At 40.8% G+C, this 20,061-nt stretch overlaps 1 protein-coding gene across 1 annotated transcript in view; it reads left to right on the top strand.

Annotated features, from left to right (window-relative positions):
* cavin1a (caveolae associated protein 1a) overlaps positions 1-15,810 on the top strand; it is a 22,677-nt gene extending 6,867 nt beyond the window's left edge. The window contains exon 2 of the mRNA XM_084072763.1: positions 14,222-15,810. Coding sequence (XP_083928889.1) covers positions 14,222-14,962 — 741 coding nt within the window. The 3' untranslated portion in view covers positions 14,963-15,810. The remainder of the gene's footprint in view (positions 1-14,221) is intronic.
* The last annotated feature ends 4,251 nt before the right edge of the window (positions 15,811-20,061 follow it).

Below are 20,061 nucleotides of genomic sequence, written 5' to 3'. Positions count from 1 at the left end.
TTTCCCCCAGTCACTGCCGTTACGATGTGTGTGGCAGAAACCAGATCCCTTGCCATTCCTATGGCCGAAGGCTTGGGACCGCAAACACTGTACATACTGTATATGTAATATTATCACACTATGTACCGGGTCAGTGACCTTGTGGCTATAGAGTGTCCGCCCTGAGACTGGGAGGTCGGGGTTCGACCCAATTCCCCCTGCTTGGCACTCAGCATCAAGGGTTGGATTGGGGTAAGTCCCTGCAACATACTAGCGTCATGTCCAGGGGGTGTACTTGTACATCAAGCTGCCTCACGCTCCTGCCCTATGGGCCTCAGGGCTCGGCAAGGCTTTCATGTATCGCGGTATGTGTGTTGTTCTGCAATGATGCTGTACAGTATAGCATGCTATTTGTGGGCTTTGCATATTTAACACCTTTCTATCTTTAACACCTGATTTACTGTTTGGTTGTTTAACCAGCACTGACTGACATGTCTTCTGTTAGGAAACAAATAACAGTAATACTAGTTGTGTTGTTGGGTAACAATTTCTATGAAGCCCTTGTCTATAATGCATTATAAGTTCATCTAGTAAATTCACATAACTCGGAAAGCGTCTGACCGAGTGCTGTCAAACTCGGCCTGTGAATATGACCCTGAAGTGTGTGCGGAGCCAATGGCAATTCGGACGGACCAACGGTTACCGAGAACCGAAAAAACAAGAATATCTGTATCTGTCAGCCAGAAGGTCTGAGGAGAACACAAAAATACTCTGTGTGTTTGGGAGATTGTATGCATTGGCTTCCCTGATTGGCCAACCAAAACCGCCGACTTCACGGATTGGCGGAGCATCACTTCACGTTTGTGGCGCTAAGCCAGCATAAATCCCTGATTGGCTAACCCGATCCGGCGGCTTTTAAAGTGATTGGCTGAGCTTTGCATAACCTTTGAGCCACAAACACTGCTGTAGCCAATATAAATTGAAACGTATCACACTATAATGCATTGCTGTCATTATAATGTATTATAAAATTATAATGTATCGTATTACAATATGAGAATAATAATACACTATGATTCTGGTGAAAAGAACAAAATGGCATCACTTCCTATGAAGCCCATGTCTATAATGCGTTATAAACATACTGTATTATAATACTTCACCTTATAAGTCATTATAAAATTCTTTATAGTTTGTTATGATTCATTGTTATCATTATGAGTAATATTATGAGTACTTATAACTATAATTATTTACATTTAATATAGTGTTATAAGCAGATTATAATGAATTATAGACATGGTCTTCATAAAGTGTTACCTTGTTGGAATGACATTGGTTTGTTCTTGATATACATTAATGAATACTATCCAAAACAGACTTCTCCTCATACAAGGTTTCCACCCGACAGATATGTCTTTCCTATACCAATAGGATTTACTCGCTGAGGCACATATCAGGTCACTGTTGAGGTTTCCATCTGGGATGTCTCCTCATACAGTACCACCTCCCAGCTCTGTGCGAACCACACTCTGCTTACTCCAACACATGTAGCCACACATCTCAGAGAATGACAGCCAAAATATGGAGTTTGCCAATTCGTCTGACTTCATACTAAATGAAAACTGCTGTGGTAGTCTGATTATAAATACAGCAGCAGCAATGGAATGGAACGGTACAGTGTCCTATTTCATTGAGTGAGTCTAAATTTAGCCACATACTCAGCACTAATTGATTGATTGTGTGTGTGTGTGTGTGTGTGTGTGTGTGTGTGTGTGTGTGTGTGTGTGTGTGTGTGTGTGTGTGTGTGTGTGTGTGTGTGTGTGTGTGTGTGTGTGTGTGTGTGTGTGTGTGTGTGTGTGTGTATGCTGTTATGTCTTCTAATATGAATTATACCATGCTTTGTCCACTGACTGCATGTGTATTGACAGGGAAATTGTATAATGAATTAATAAATGGGGAACTTAAAATCTTACTACAGCTACAGTGTGTTATACCCATAACAAGGAACATATTTATAAAGAGACACAATAAAGACCTTCGGTTTTTGGTAATGAATAGTTACATTTAAGAATAATCTTTAAACTAATATATTTTATAAAATAGTTATGTAGGCCTGATAATCTTGTAACAAAACAAGTTGCTTTTGAACCAAACATTTCCCCACACTAATTTGCAGATATATGATACTTAATGAGTTACCATACAGTGTAATTTGCCCCTTGAATCTCAGTGGCTGTTTCTGCTAGCTGGTATTTCTCATTCCTGCTGAAGGGGTGCTGTGTTCCTGGCACTGTCCTGTGAGATATAGGCTGTTAGTGAGACCCAGGACACACTGTGTTCTCAGTATCTCCAGGACTAGATCCTGTATGCACATGAATAATAAGAATTGTTCAACTGAAGATTAAGGAAATGGTGCATTTCCTTAATTCCAAGGACACCTTGGAAGCATAATCAAATGTTTGACAGACCTTTCTTCTGCCTAATTCATATTCCACCGTATAACGGTATGAAATGCCGAAAATACACAATTTACAAGCAATTTACAAGCTCACATCAATTAGGCTTTATTTTGAGCGTGTCAAAAAGACATGACTTCGAGTCTACCAATGACACAATACAATTTCCCAAAATGTCATAAAAGTTGATTTGGTTGTGTTCAGTTATCTGTCAAATCTGAGGTGGATGAAATCAGTGATAACGAAAAAGTGCTCCTCGGAGCACAGGTCAGGTCTCCGCCAGGTCTGGTAGGTTGTTTTGGGCCAGCAATGTTTGGAATGTTGGTCATTATAGAGGTTTGTTGATGAAGTTTTTGCACGATTTGCGTGATGTTTGGACAAAATCTGTAGGAGTAATGTTTAAAAAAAAAGTTTTGCTAAGATTGGCCTACTGGTAGCGCTGTAACAGGCCAATGTGAAAAGGGAAGGGTGCCATTTCTTCCTCAACTTAGTGGGGAATGTGCGTGCAAGGTTTCACGGCAATCAAACGCTACGTTCATGATTGATGAGTTATTTTGTTGAAAATCAGGATGGTATATGAAAAATCGGACCAAAAGCATGTCACTTGAACCAATTGTCAAAAAGTAACGGGGACGCCCCCCATGTCATTCGAACCAATCAAAAAGCCACGGCCACGCCCCTTCATCCACGAGTAAATCTAGACCAGCTTGCTGTACAAGCTGGTAAAACCTCTTACTTCTTCCACCACTGCATCTATGCCATCAATAATCACCCAGCCCCATTGTTCAGAATCGCTCAAACAATAGTGCAAGTGCGAACAAAGCCAAGCAATATGGCTTCCTTCCCACATCGCCAAGCATATGGGCAAGAATGACAGCTCATGAATCACTGTATTAGCTCTACGTAATCTGATCTTTATAGTCTTATAAGCTATTGGCTGATGCTATATTAAGGGCAGCAGGCTGTTAATCATGTTCTAACTAGATGAAGATTGCTTCCGTGCTGATTGCTATACGTGTAGTAAGAATGTGGTAATTACAATACTATTTTTTTTACTTTAATAACTAGTCCATACCCAGGGATGTGAGCACTGAAAGTATTTGCAGACTTATGGTTATAAGGGTTATGCGCTGTGTACACAGTATCAGGTATCATGCTGTTTTACTTGGAAACGCTGATTCCAATCACCTCTTCAGCTGTGTTTCTTGTTCACCCTCATAGCTTATTTGGATAATATAAGTACATTTTTCTATGTTATAAATATATAATATTCATTTCTCAATAGGCTACACATTGATTCTGAATATTTACAGTTTCAAAACTCATTTAATAGCTGTGTGTTCATATGACTGATCTCTGCCTAGCTCCGACAGCTAATCGCACACGCACGGCTACCTTGGAATCTCTGGTGTTTACACCAAAAACGCTAATAAACAGCTTAAATGTTGGAAAACAGGCTTCCTCACGGTCTGCATATGCTAATGGTCAATGCCTGTGTGCAAGTTCAGATCAATTGCTCAACCCACTGAGGAGAACCATGCGGAACAGAGAGTGTGACTGTGTGACTGACGGGCAGAGGTTTCCTTATTCATATGTAGGATAAAAACTGTCCAGTGTTGTAACAGTGCAGTCTAAGAAAGAATAAAGAGCTCCTAATTAAAACGTTAAATGCAAGAAACCAGATGGAAAGACTGCACTGATAGTTGTTGATGTTGTTGCAGAGTTATTATACAGTAGTTTTGAATTATTCATCACTTAGTTATGTCTTAGTTTTAGTTAACTATAATAACCCTGTGTTGTTCTAAACTTTACAGCAACGGTACTTAATCTGTTACTATAATGTACCATTACTGATAGTTTCAAAGAGAGGCACGCACAGCTTTGTTAGATAATTTGCCCTAGTCGCCAGTTCATACAGACACAACTGGAAAAGTAAATGGTCAAATCCTGATATTCCACTTGGTTTCAGTCATAGTTGTGGCTTGTGGGAGGGAGGGCTGAAGCATGGAAAAGGGCTTTCCCAGTCTGACTTGAATGAATGAAGTCACAAATGACTCTGACAGAAAAGAAAAGGAACTCCCTTCCTGTGGCGCATACGCAGGCTGCGTAGTGACATCACCATGGGGGTTAATGGAAACAAAAATGTCTCTCTCTTTGAATGCATCTGCCTGTAAGGAGACACATTAATCCTGCAGAGCTTGACTGTTGGGGACAAGAGAGCATTGTGTGTTCCACAAAACAGAATAGTTACTGTGCTCCTCTCCTTCATTAGATTTTCTGTCGTAATAACAGCTGCCTGGTTTAGTAATCTCCAATGTGTAGTAGACAGAGTATAAGGGCTGACTGTGATGTGGCTGATATTACGCTGCCATAAACTCATTCCCAACTGATAAATGCATCTTTATTTGACTTTTATAAGGACCAAAGTGTGGTGCTTCATTGGCTATTAACAAAAGTGGTGCTAAATAGCACTAAAAGCTCATTTCTTTTGCTCATAATCATAGGTGAACTTCTTTTGGCGCTATATAGCACCTATTTTATATAGTATCTTTGTCAAATGGTCCTAGAACCATTAGAGGTGCCTATTCTAAGCTGTACCAGTAGAGATCCTCTAAAAAAGCATACAGGCTATAACAGGTACTTTGTACAACAGCATTGTTATATAGAACCTCAACCACCACAAAGAACCTTTTAAGAACTGTGGAAGAACCAATACTTTTTATGTGTTATAAACCCAAACCTCCACCTTTCCTGTCAGTGTGTAAGAGCCACCCCTCTAGCCCCTGCTAGAAGGTCACATGGGTGATATCACTCCTAGTTAAATGAAGTGGACAGAACCAGACAGCTGCCTCTGTGATTCACCACACCTACCTTTCATCACACTGCCTTTAAAGGAATGGTGTCTATCTAACGGTGTGTGTGTGTGTGTGTGTGTGTGTGTGTGTGTGTGTGTGTGTGTGTGTGTGTGTGTGTGTGTGTGTGTGTGTGTGTGTGTGTGTGTGTGTGTGTGTGTGTGTGTGTGTGTGTGTGTGTGTGTGTGTGTGAGCCAGAGTGTATGAATGTGTGTGTGATGGTGTGTGTTTATTTGTGGGTGTGGATGCATATGTGGTTGTGTGAATGAGCAAGTGAGTAAGTACGGGTGCGTGCATGCATGGTTGAACACATGTCGGGTGTTAAATGCCTTGGTTCCGGATGGTCGTAGATGTTATACGACTTGAATAACAAATAGGATGCCAACCTGCTAGCCCTTTTCTATTGGTACCACTGCCATGATGAAGCTTTCTGGGTAATGAGTTACATGGGTACAGAACCGATGCAGCAAAACTAATTCATGAGTCACTGAAATATGCAACAACCAAGTGTTTTGTACACCTCAGTTTGTTTGTTTTTTACTAAACTTGACCAAAATGGATCTGCAAATATACTGTGACAAAAATACCCCCAAAGGAGTGGGGACCTTATTATTATTATTATTTACAGGTCTATGGCATTCGTTATGTTATTGCATCACAATCATTAAATTACATACTTTTCAATAAGCACAGGCTTACAAATAAATGAAACAAACCAACAAACAAACAAGAACAATTTCATTATTTCATTGATATTGTTAATGGCGAACCCTGACAACATTGGACAGTAATGTTATGATAGCATTGGATCAGTAAATAGCATCTCAATCCTGATGAGAGAGAGATAGATAGATGGAGACAGCGGGACAGAGAAAGAAATATGCCAGTGGGTTTAGTCAAAGTGACTGTGGTCTCTTTATAGCACTTGTCAGGGCCACTGTTGGCTCTGTTGTTCATGGCAACAGCCCGTAGTTAAGTGATCCTTGTGTCCTCGCATGAGTCCTGCAGAGAATGCTCTGCCTCTGAGAGGAATTAAGCCAGATTTATACTTCGTCATATGACAGTGTTGCTTGCTGAAATTAAAAGATTTTCAGATAAGGATGATATATACAATGTAATGTATACAAGAAGTATACAGTAACCAGAAAAGGTGCTCCTCGGAGCACAGGTCTCCGGCAGGTCAAGTAGGTTATTGTGTGGGCCAGCAATGTTCGGAATTCGTCATCAGGATGGAATATGAAAAATCTGACGGATCCGTCTTGATCACTTGACTATAGAGATAATGTGATTTTTTTTTAGGAGTAATATAAACAAATCGTTTTGCAAGAATCTGCCTCCCGGTGGTGCTATAATCTTAAAAGGGTGGCATTTGTTCCTCCACGTAGTGTGAATGTGTGTGCAAAGTTTCATCGCAATCGGACACTGCGTTCATGATTTGCGGAATTTTGTTCAAAACGGGCCACTCCTGCAAACTTTAGATGTCAATCTTAGCCAATGGAATATGAAAAATCAAACAGATCCGTCTTGATCACATGACTATAGAGATCATGTGTATTGTGTACCGATTTGAGTGAAATTTAGATAAAATCTGGAAGAGTAATATCAAAACATGTGTTTTACATAAGTCGGCCTCCTGGTAGCGCTATAAAAGGCAGATGTGAAAAATACAGGGTTAAGGTTTTCGGTGCAGTTATAAGTAAAAACATAAATCGGCCTAGAAAATGTTCAAGTGGCATTTCTTTCTCGGCCTAGTGGGAATGTGTGTGCAAGATTTAATGGAAATCACACTCTGTGTTCATGATTTCAGGCATTTTGTTCAAAACGGAGCACTCCTGCAAACTTTGGAAGCCAATCATAGCCAATCAGGATGGAATATGAAAAATCTGAAAGACCCGTTTTGTTTTATGACTATTGAGATACTGTGTACCAATTTGCGTGATGTTTGAACAAAATCTGTAGGAGTTTTGTCAAAACAATCCTGGTGGCGCTATAACAGGCCCATGTGAAGAAAGTGCACCAACGGTTCACAGACGGACACTCACACACACACACACACGCACACGAACGGACGGACAGGGTGCCAAAACATAGTCTCCGCCATGCCTTCGGCCTGGTGGAGACAATAAGACTTCAGACGCAAAAAGCATGCTGTGGTTTTATGTATTGAGGGTGTCCCAATGCACAGGGCATGCTGGAGATGATAACTTCATCTCGCAGTCTTGTCATGCTTTTGTGTTGTCCATTTTGCTCTCTCTCTCTTGAGCCTGATTTATGTTTTGTCGCTCACAGCAAATAGCTTTAAACTGAAAAACGTGATGCTCGGCATGTTTTTGAAGGTATTAATTTGTGTTCTTTATCAGACTCACAGCACCTCCTGGGTAGGGGCTCTTTCTGAGAGACAAGCTCATGAGCATAGAGATAGTGTTGGCTTGTCTAGGCCATGTAAACACTCGCACATGCCTACACACACACACACACACACACACACACACGCACACGCACACGCACACGCACACGCACACGCACACGCACACGCACACGCACACGCACACGCACACACACACACACACACAGACGTCTTTGCCAACATTTCCATGAGGTATGTTTCACCAGGCCACTCTCCAAGGAAAGAAAGACACATTACCAGCAGAACTCTCTCTCATTGAGAGGGACACAGTCACACATACCACTATTACTCTGGCACCGGGCAGAATACACTCGATTACACAGAGGCGGCGCGCACACTTTTCCATCGGTGGTGAGTGGGAGGAGATGTGGAAGGTAACATAGGGACCCTAATGGACAAATTTAAGCGACAGAACAGAGTGACAGTATGAGAAAGTCGGCAGACTTTCTCATACTGTCACTCTGTTCTGTCGCTTAAATTTGTTCTCATGTCAAGCCGTAGAAATAATAAACAGTTCCTGTTCTCTGTGATTGTAATTAGACAATGGTATGCTTGAAATTTGGCTGGCTGATATCTGCAGTATCATCCTCTAGGCCAGATAACACGCTAGAGTCCAGTTTTTTAAAGTATAAACCTAATAGTTGTACATGTAAGGATCCGTGCTCTATGTATAGAACACTGATCCAAACATGTACTCTAATTTCTAATTTCTTCTGCTTTATTAATGTTTACATCCAAACAATTGAGATGATAACAGAAACACATTGCCCAATTCCCTTCCATTGACCACTTAAGCCCTATTTCCAAAATAGTGAAAATAGCTAGCTTTTAGATCTGTTATTTAGGACATTTTTGAAAATCTTTGAACATTTGTCGAAGTTTGGGAACTTTTTGGCCTTTAACAATGGCGTGTTTGAGGTATTTTTTACTTTACTGGAGTATTTCCAGTTTTCAGTACTTTTTCTTCTACTCCACTACACCACCGGCAAATATTGTACTTTTATTGCACTGCTATTATTTGAAAACTTTAGTTACTAGTTACTTTGTAGAATTTGATTATTATTACAAAACATACATTAACCACTTCAACCCTATATACATTTTGGCTATTTAAAAATAGCAGAACTGCAAGCTCACGATACGACGCATCGTGAGCTTGTAGATCTGCTATTTTTAAAGGATTTTTATACTTTTGAAAACTTGTGAAATGGGACCTTCTGCATAATGAGTAATTTCTACTTTTGGTACATTTTGATACCAATACTTTTGTACTTTTACTCTAGATGTCTTTAACTAGATGTCTTAGTAAGTAGACTGTGTGACCGGCACAGTGATTTAGTGCATAGAGCCATACTGTTATTTCCTGTTTCGTATGACTTCATCTGTTCCCAGCATGCCCTGCACTGCCATGTTTCCACTGGCTGTAGCAGCTTCCTGTTCAGGCCTCATAACTGCTAATAGAGGTCCAACATAACTGTGTGTGTGTGTGTGTGTGTGTGTGTGTGTGTGTGTGTGTGTGTGTGTGTGTGTGTGTGTGTGTGTGTGTGTGTGTGTGTGTGTGTGTGTGTGTGTGTGTGTGTGTGTGTGTGTGTGTGTGTGTGTGTGTGTGTGTGTGTGTGTGTGTGTGTGTGGCATGCGTGCGTGCATACTATATTTATATAGTATATTTGTTTACTGTAACTGTAGTATAATGTAGTATAACTGCAGTATATTTGAATACAAAACTAGCATTTCAGTTTGTTATTTCCCAGAACCAATTGCACAAATTAAACCCTGGGACATACATTTCTGTATTGACGTCCATCCATGCAGAAACATCCCTAGCATCAGCATTTCAGATTTGCTGTGGCTTGACCTCAGAATGTGTAACATACAGATCCACCGAGCAGGAGAGTGACACTGCGTATCGTCCTACTATAATCAATGTAACACTGAGCAGGTGATAGCCATCAATGCAAACTTCACAACACTCTAAGGACATGTATTTGCAGGAGGTGGTTGCCTCGGCGACAGGACCCTGTGTTTATCTGTTGCTTTGCAGAGAGGAGGGGGGGGCTGAGTGCTGTAGTGGCCAGTAGCCAGAGAATGATAGATGGAATCCAGAGAGGGGGACAGGCAAGCCCAAAATAAACCCTTACAGGGCAGGTTGGCCTGGGAGCCCCACACCCATACACCAGCACCAGATAAGGCAACAATGTCACTTTTATGATAGACTCATATGGCAATATTTGAACAGATGGAGAGATACGGAGATACAGCTATAAGCTGTACTCGTGTGTGTTACTACTGTACTTGTAACAGTGTAAACGCTGCCTCTAATTTCAGTGTCATTATCAGCCTTGACATCCCTACTGTACATACAGTACTTGTACAAACACAAAAGCTGTCAAATAGGCTCTTTATATGCCCTCTAAATCAGGCTAAAGGTTTATACTTTTTTTGCACGGCTGCAATAGTCACAAAAAAGAACAGCTTTTCTATAAAAATATACATGAGGCTTAATGGATCTATGTAGCGCCAACAAATGAAATAAAATGCAACAAATTAATGAAAGCTGCCATAGGAATCCATGCAGATTGCAATGAGGACAGAAGTGTTTCCTAGATGGATGTAATGGATGTTCTTAGTGCAATGAAACAAACAAATGTGTCTTGAAGTCTTGAGGTGAAAGTGAGATGAGGAGGAACGGAGAGGGACTATGCTTCAAATTAGATGGGATACATTGATATTCTCTTATATATTTATGACATAAATATCAATATATCTCTAAATACAGATTAATATGAATATGAACTAAATTGTCACTTTGATCTCGTGTGTCACAAGTGTCAGCATCAATTCCAAAGAAAAATGTCAATTCCCACACACACTATCACCTCTGCATTGATGACATTAACAACAAGGTAACAAGAGGCAAAAGAAGTCCAAATCATCATAGCATATCTTACAGCAGTGGTTCAGGAGGTACATCAGCCACTTGGTTCGATCCCCCTTGGTTAGTGTTGAAGTGCTCTTAAGCACTCAACCCCTAACCAGCCGTCGGTGTGTGAAAAGGTGAACGTAATGCACAGGCGCTATATAAATGCACCATTTACCTTACCTTAATAATTGTTGTTTAATGATAATGTTGATAATGATTTCGATAATTTCACGGTTAATGCCCCCACACAATAAAGTTTCATCTAATGGCAATGTAGATTGATAGATCTCTCGTGTCAGCCAGCCTGATTAATTCCATCTGTTGCAGGCCAGGGAAATGGAAGACAAAGGGGAGATTGGAAAAATGGATAACAACAATTTGCCGTCTTCTTCAACCTCTTTCCCACTGGCATGTAAAGCCCCCCCCCCACACACACACACACACACACACACACACACACACACACACACACACACACACACACACACACACACACACACACACACACACACACACACACACACACACACACACACACACACACACACACACACACACACACACACACACACACACACACACACACACACACACACACACTCACTCACTCACTGGTGCTGCTGAGATGAAAGAAAGTAACACACAGACATCAATCACACATCTCTGCTGAGCTGTAGCGCTTTCCATGCAAACCCTGCACAGCTGATCTCTCACTGGGCTCTTCTTGTCGCCAGGGGCCCTTGATATTGATTATTTCAACCAGCTTGTACAGTTTACACGGGTAAGCTCAGAGAATACTAAGCTTTAGCGGTTTTAAGCAGGACCATGCAAGAGCACGGAAGAGTGTCTACTCTTCCGTGCTCTTGGGTCACTGGCAACTGAGGGAACAAGTGAGCATGTACTGTACCAGGCAGGAACGTTCTATGCCTGATCCTTGAAAACCGGCCAACACAGGATTCAGGATCACTATTGTAATACTCAGGGTGAGGCACGTGGGGATCCTGGGTGGGCAAGGCACTGGCAGTAGGTGTGGAAGTATGCACCAATGTGATCTGTGTTGGAAGGGCATTGGAGCTGGCCGTTAGGCCACAGGCTCCCTCTACCGTTTCCTGAAGAAGCTGGCTGTGACACTTGAGGACAACTCTTTGGTGTGAAACCACTGTGCAGAGTTGGTCGGTAACCTCTGGGTGCACAACTAACATGTTCATTCTGTCAGGGGCAGGTAACGAATGGTTTGCCATGGCAGACCGCCTCCACAACTTGCTCCAAACTGGTGGCATCGTGATAAACAAAAATGAAAATAAAATGAAATAAAAATTCTTCCCACTGAGTTCGGTGAATCATGATGGTTCTGTCACGGTTTTAAGCAGGACTCCAATGCAGGACATAGTAGGTAGGAATTGTGGGGTAAAACAAGTTGAATTTAGCAACAGGCTGAAAACATGAACAGGAAACACATGGGTAGCATACGGGACCATCTAATAATGTACAATAGAATCAAACAGGCTTAAATACAGTATAATCAACAGACGATCAGTCACAGACGTAAGAAGGCCGGGCTTACGTACTACACACAGGATAACAGGACAATCAACACAGGTCTTACACATGACATATTTGACACATACGTACGCACATTAAAGCTTCTCTTATGTGTTGAATAATCTTTAGTGGGCCTCCAGTCTTTTAGGTTAATGCTGAGTGTGGTGTTATGATTGGAAAGGGAATTGTGACTCATTCCCTCTGTCCTGTGGAAATATGCATGCTGAACACAGTACTGTAGCTGTTCAATCAATGTAATATCAACTGTAACTGCATAGTCTGACAGTGAAGGGAGTGAAGGAGAATGGGGTGTTAAGGGAGGCATGCAGAGCAGCATATGAAAAGAGACTGAGATATGCTAAAGACAGTAAGTAGGAGCAGTGAGGTGCGGCAGGGTGGGGCAGTGATGATAAAGTCATCCATAAGACAGATCTCGCCGTGGGTCAAAGGCATGTTGTCAGGGGGCAGGGCAGTGCATTGGGAGGGATGACATTCATTCTTATAATAGATATTTCTTTGTTCCTCTGCGACTATCTGGTTCCACACAGACAGCATGCTTCTAAGATTGTGTGAATGTAGTTGTTGCACTGCTGAATGAATGGCAACTGTCAGAAGAACAGCAGTTAGTGGATGAGCAAGAACAGATGGTTTTATGTTTTCCTCATCTGATTATTGAACCTACAACTCAAATTATTATACAGAAAAAGATGAGTTCCTCTGTTTATCTTTGTAGAGTGAGGTTGTGGATATTTGGTTTTTTTACTTGTGTAAAAACGTGTGTTTTTTTTTTTTACGTGTGTGAAAGCAGCTCAGGATACTTCGCCTTTTTACCACTAGGGGGAGTATAAGACTGGAAAAATAAACTGAAAAGACTGCAATTGAGGCCTGTTTTCACAGGTGCACAGTGCACTGCACAGTGAAGTTGAGATTATCCTTGGCTCACAAGGTAGTGCCCTACACTTCTGTAGTGTGTTTAAAATGTGTTAATAAGCTGTGAATGTGTGTGTATTAATACCTCACAAGTGGAACTCAATGTCTGAAGTGAAGCTGACTTGTGTTGCGTTGCAATAGCCACAAAATGCTTTAGAAGTGCAAGCAGAAATATACATTTTTTTAATATTAAAACCACAATCCAGAATTGTTTATTGATATAATAAATTATAGGTAAATATGGACAAATGTTTTAATACAACACACAATGGCAAATACTTTTCCTTCTTGGAAAATAACTCATCCCGTTTAAAATGCAGCTCTTGGTGTATCATAATTACATTAAAGGTTTGCTTTTCACCACGTGTGGATAACGGTATTCAGAAACAGCTGAGATATGACAGGAAATGCATTTGTGTCTAGACATGCCATGCCCAAGGTTTTGGTATGACTTGCAGGCCAAGGTTTTGGTATGACTTTACCGTCAAATGTGTTTCCTTGAAGCAACAAAGATTTAAGATCTGTAGGGAGCTGTGCCAACCACACTGACCTCAGTTCTTTTGCTTTAAGATGGCAGATGACTTTGATGCCTCAAGCAGCATTTCAACACTTACACCACTAGATGGGGCGCAACAATAAAAACTAGCCTTCATATCTGATACTGTATCAGCCATATAATGGATCAGAATAATGGATCATGCATTCACATTTCCAATTTCACCTCCATCTTGAAGTCCATTACAAATTTAAATTTCCCAGTCTCAGATTTTTGATATGACATGACAAATGAAAACAATTACATAAATGAGTTATCATACAGCCTGAGTGAGTGGATCACTAAAGTAGTCTATACTATAATACTATAATATGGAAAAAAAAGTTTTTTTAAAATATCCAATTAATTTACTTGATTGTTTTCCATGGACACATCAGGAAAATGTCATTTAATGTCCTTGACTATTACTTTCATTCAATTTATGTTTAAAAAAAAACTCTTTGGAACTACATATTAGCCTCCTTCCACTGACTGCTGCAGGATTCAGTGGAGGCTTTCGTGTTGCTGTGTTTTGTGTTGCTCCACAATATACCCTTTTCACTAATGTTGCATGTTATCCCTCTTGTATCTCCACAGGAAGAACCACCAAAGGAAGCCAAGGCCAAGATAGAGGAACCAGTTGCTGAAGGTGTGGTAGTCGAGGGCCTGCAGCAGATACCTGAGGAGGGAGCTGAGGGGGCAATAAACTCAGATGAGGAGGTGGAGATCGAAGAGATCATCGAGGAGTCTCGGGCCCAGCGCATCAAACGCAGCAGTAAGGAGCGTGTGGACAACATAAAGAAGGCTTTCTCCAAAGAGAAAATGGAGAAGAAGCGTCTAAAGACCCGGGAGAAATATGAAAAGACCAAGCAGAAAACTCGCGACAACATGGAGAAGACAAGACAGAAGACCCGTGACAACATGGAGAAGACCAAGCACAGCTTAGAGAAGCAGATGGGCAAACTGAGCACCCGCATGACTCCCAACCTGGAGCGCAAGGAGAAAATGAAGACCTCCACAGAGAACATAAAGAAGTCCCTGACCCCCGACCACACCGTCCACGCTCGCTCGAAGACGACTGTGTACAGGGTGCCGCCCTTTACCTTTCATGTGAAGAAGATCAGAGATGGGGAGGAGGAGGTGCTGCAGAACACAGTGGAGGCCGTGGAGGTGGCTAAGATTGAGGGCCTGCCACGGGCAGAGGAGGATGGGCTTGACCTTCATGTGGAAGTGGCGGAAGGAGAGCTGGTGAGAGTAGACAGCCCAGAGATGGAGGCCCTGCTGGAGGTTGTTGAGGACTCTAAGCTGGTCCTAGTGGAGACAGACCATGTAAAGTAGACTGCCCCACTTCTGCACTTCTGGGATGTGATGAAGGACGGTACTGAAGGATGAAGAAGAGAGAGAGACAGAGAGAGAGACAGAGAGAGAGAGAGAGAGAGAGAGAGAGAGAGAATGAGAGATCATTGATGAATGATTCTGATTGGACACCACGTTAACTATAAATCGACTTTCTGGACATGATCACAATCTATTATGACTCATTTTTTTCTGTTTCCTTTTTTCATTCACCCAACAGGGAGGACTGTTTTTGCTTCTTGTTAGTGTAAACATTAGAAGAAAAAGACAGTAGTTTATCAGTTACGCTGCAGGATGTTACTGACCATTTCTCTCAGCATTTTAGTTTTTAAGTGAATATTGTCATTCAATACAACAATTATCCCAGATCCAGATGTCGCAGATCGCGCACGGTTTTTCATAGAATTGTATTTGTTTTCCAAAGCGGAGTGCCAGCAATGAAAAGGGAAAAAGTATCATTTGCTATTGATGATTTGATGTATAATTGCTAGTATGTAAAATATATGCATCAGAGAGTATGGTAACAAGGATTAACAGAAAGGTTTGTTTTGTAATCAGTGTTTTTTGGTCATGTAAATGAAATGAAATGTCTGGATGACTAAAACAAAGGCACAAGTTGGGCCTTCAGAAGAGGCGTCAACAGGATTCGTTGAGTTATAATAATGTATTTCCTTGGTTGAAGAGTTTACAGATAATGTTAAACGATAATGTATAAAGCAGTTTGAGATTAGATCATGAAGCTTTTTATTGCCACTGTGGGCTTGGCTCACTCAGTATTTGTGCAAAGTGTCAAGATGTAAAGTTTGTCACATATTAAAGGTTGAAACGTAGATGATTGAAATTCTAATTATGCTATCTGTTATTTGAATTTATGTCAGGGAATGACAGGTTTGATTTGATTGATTCCTCCTTAGTTCAAGTACCACAGAATTCATAAATTCATAGCTCATGATTTTGAAAGCTACTCACTCATGTGACTACCATTTCTTGGGTTATTTTTGCCTTGCTTTAGGCTAGCTGGCAACCAAATAAAACTTGCATTCAGGAAACAGGACTGACAAGGGATAACAAAGACATTTCCACTTCAAGAACATTCTACCAAGGTTCTGAGTTGTACAATATTATTATGTGGGATATGGGTGTCTCTTCTAATTCTCCTTGATTGAAGCTAGTCACTAACATTACATTTATCTATAAATCATGATCTAAAACCTGAATTCATAACGATTGTTATTGTGTTTTTTCAATATGCATGTTTAATATTAACATAAAAGCACATTTTGAAAATGACTTAGGGCTACAATGTGTTTGTTTATATGTATGTTGCGTTGAAGCTGGACATTATATTCTGACTGTAGACAGTGTGTTGTCTATAGCTAACAGTGCTGCACATACTATAGGAAACATTGCTTGAGAAGAACAGCGTGTCACCACAGTCACAGCTCATTACAGAAAATGTTGACTCTACTAGGTAACTGCAGGCAGGCAGAACAATATTCGGAAAGCCCTGAAGCAAATTTCAGGGTAAAATGGCAATTTAACGACAGCTCATTCCACATGCGGAAATGCAAAATGTCATGGTAATTGTTAGTGAATTTATACACTAGTGTTGTGAATGGCTTTGCACTTTTATAAAATAAAAAACAGGAACAACACATTAAAATCTTAAACCTTCCATGGATACAGATATTAAGGAATCCATCACTCTCCCAGAAATGTTTCCATGACCATAACAGATCCACAGCAATTGTCAGCAATTGATGCTGTTAAAAGTGGAGTTCTAAAATATTTGCTGTATAATAAGTAGCCTACATTCAAATAAAAACTACTCCATATGTGAATGACAGTTTTTTTTTATCACAATCTGCAAAGCAGAACTATTCATGTAGATATGCAACCATGTGAATTAGAACCCAGATTTCCTACATTTCCTGCATCTACTGCGCAGCAAGAGGGGAACCTTCCCCTTGGACAAGACAGACATAAAGCCTCTGGTCTGCTACAATCAATCAATCCAAGGGTTGCTCTGCTTCACATACATGCCAGAATACATTTTTATAAGTATACGTTTTTTTTTTGCTAATATCAGCATGTTATGCTGACTGGATCATAATTATGCTCCTGATTGATGAAACAACGCGAGCCAATAAATCTAGCTCTGGACAATGACAAGCACACAATACTCATTGCAAGATGGAAGTGAACGTGCGTCCTGCTGTCTCCCTAGAGCCCATTGTGCCTGCCCTTGATGGAGTATGGGCTAGAAGGCCGCTCCTGTGTAGCATACGACACCATTAGTGTAATCAATGGGCCAGGGAATGTGATTAAGGAGAGTGCTCCCTCTGTGTCCTGAGAAGAGTGTAGAACCAAGAGAAGGACACTGCAAAGAGAGAGGCTACGATGCATGCAAACCTACACCCAGTGGCGGCCTTTCCTATGTTTCACCCGTTTCAATTGAAACGGGCCCCCAACCTCAGGGGCCCCCCAAAAAAAAAAAAAAAAAAAATTTTTTTTTTTTTTTTAAATATATTTTTTTACTTGCATCCCAGTCCGGGGCCCGCCTGTGGCTGGCCGACGTCCAAGAATTTCATACAAGAAGATGATGTAGATCTGATTGAATCAGGGCTCAGCTCAAGTGAATCATGTGAGTGAGTTGTTTTAGCTGTCTGTCCATGGTGGAAGTGCAGATAGCCTAATTAATTTAGTTCGAAAATGCATCATTATGGATTGTGGAAGCAAACCAACTTCAGTCCACACATTTTTTTTTAATTAAAAAAAAAAAAAAAAAAAACATTTTTTTTTTTTTTTTTTTTTTTTGGGGGGGGGGTGCATATGGGGCCCCCATATGAGCTCTTGAAACGGGCCCCCAGATCATTAAGGCCGCCCCTGCCTACACCATACATACGTATGCCACTCTGTCAGGATTACATGGGCATACATCCAGTACACTATATAATCACTATGTCTGCAGGGGGAGTACAAACTCCCAGGTACGTCTGAATGTTGCACATACGAGAAATGTGTCTCTGTGAGGTTGGTGCACATAGTGGCTCTACATGTTGGCTTTACATTGGCTCATAATCAAATGCCAACCTTGTTTTGTGTGACAAGGACTATTTCACCTGACCATTTCTATATGAATAAAAGCTTCTTGAATTACACATGTAGTGTGTATTTTGATCTTCTACAGCTTATCAAATTTCTTAATATGTTATGCTTGATTGCTGTATGTCCAATACTAACATTCATAAGCTGCTGTCAACTTTAGTTGGTCTTCCATTTTGGTGTAACTTTTGGCAGTGAGGGTGGCCTAAAGGTATAGAGGAGAATACTAGTGACTGGAAGGTTATCGGTTAAACCCCCTGGACCGGCAGGGAAGTAATAAATAAGCATGATTCGCCTCTCCTGCAATAGCCTTCCCACCATTGAAGTGCTCTAGAGCAAGACACTTGACCCAAAACTGCAGAGTGAACAGGGTGGCTCCCAGGTGTGTACTGTATGGGAGTGAAGCAGGGTGTTACTGAAGAACATGCATACAACAAACCTGCACTGGGTAAATAAAGTTAGCGAACCTTTTTTGATTGACTGATTGATTAATTGATTGATAGTTTTGATAGTTTACTTTTTAAGAAATATTTATTATTGTTTTCTCAGCATACCAAGACATATACAAATGTAATCCCAATCACTCTCGTCCCAGCCCATCTCCCTCTCCCCTGTCACTAGTCTTCACACAAAGTTACCAAAAATAAAGTAAAGTAAATAGCCCAAACAAACAATGATGATGATGATGATAATAAATATATAACATATAAAATGCTTAATTTAATTAATACTTAACAATGTGTTACAAAGCTGGTACACAAAAGAAGCTTCCCACATATTTTCTAAAAGGCTTTCTTCCTTTGAGAGCAAAGGTTAATTTCTCTAAAGCAAGACACTGGGAGAGGTTTTTCAACCACTAACTGATAGCGGGATTTTCTGGGTTTTTCCACAAGACAGATTTGGATGATTAGCTTGAAGAACAGAGAATTATCATAATTATATTCTTTGATCCTTGGGCAATCCCATAAACAGTGCTGTTACACTGTTTATGTGCCATTTTTGGTCTGTATTATTGGCATCAAAATGGTGTAATAGGGACAGTTACGTAAGTATGCATGAATCTGCTGTTAATAATGAACCTGGTCTTCATACCTGCACACATTCATCTACTGTATCTCTGTATCCAAGTCACTAAAAGTGAGTCATCTATTCTGTGAAGACTCTTTTTATTTTGTTTTTAGTAACCTATAGGCCATAGGTTAAAGACGCTTCACAATGACCACCAGAGTGACTGGCACTCACTTGAATTTTAACTTTTCTTTCTTGACTTTTGATGATGATTGCATACTTTATTAACAGTTTGCAAAAAGTACAGATGTACAGTTATACAATAATGCTAAAAGGATGACACAAAAAGCCCTGAGGACTTGTTTCCATTGTGGTCCTATGTATTCAAGTTGGTAATTTCTTTTGGCAAGCTCAAAGACTTGACAGGTCCAGTTGCAAATTGCAGACAGGTGCTCTTTTATGGCGGTTTTGAGGTAGGGTAGGGTGTCGCACTTTTTGATGGCGGTAGGGCATTCCACATTTTGGTGGCATAATAGCAGAATGAATGCATCCCCATGTTTGTGCCGAATCTGGGGGGAATGAGATCGTTGGAGCTCTCTCTGGAGTTGTGCATGGGCACTGGTCCCAGAGTATCTTGAAAACCAGGCCCATTGCAAGTTGATGTAGGCTACATTGTCCTACCCTGAGCATACCCTGAGCCCAACCTAGCATAATGAGCAGGGGTTAGGCGAGTCGTAGGTGTGAGGCCTAGTAGTATTCTGACTAGTTTGTTTTGAGGTCTGTAGTTTTGTTTTTAGTGCCTTTGAGGTGCATGCATAGTCAGAATTACATTGGATGACTTCAACTGTTTTCTGCATTCATTCATTCACTCTCTCTCTCTCATAAATATGGACATTATATCTACAGACAAAAAAATAGTTATATACAATCTAACCACTTTTTTCCCTCCTTTTTTGCTATTTGTGCTG

The sequence above is a fragment of the Gymnoscopelus microlampas genome (assembly GCF_963454915.1).
Source record: "Gymnoscopelus microlampas genome assembly, chromosome: 11".
Classification (NCBI taxonomy): Eukaryota; Metazoa; Chordata; class Actinopteri; order Myctophiformes; family Myctophidae; genus Gymnoscopelus; species Gymnoscopelus microlampas.
This window is presented reverse-complemented; position numbering and strand designations above follow the sequence as displayed.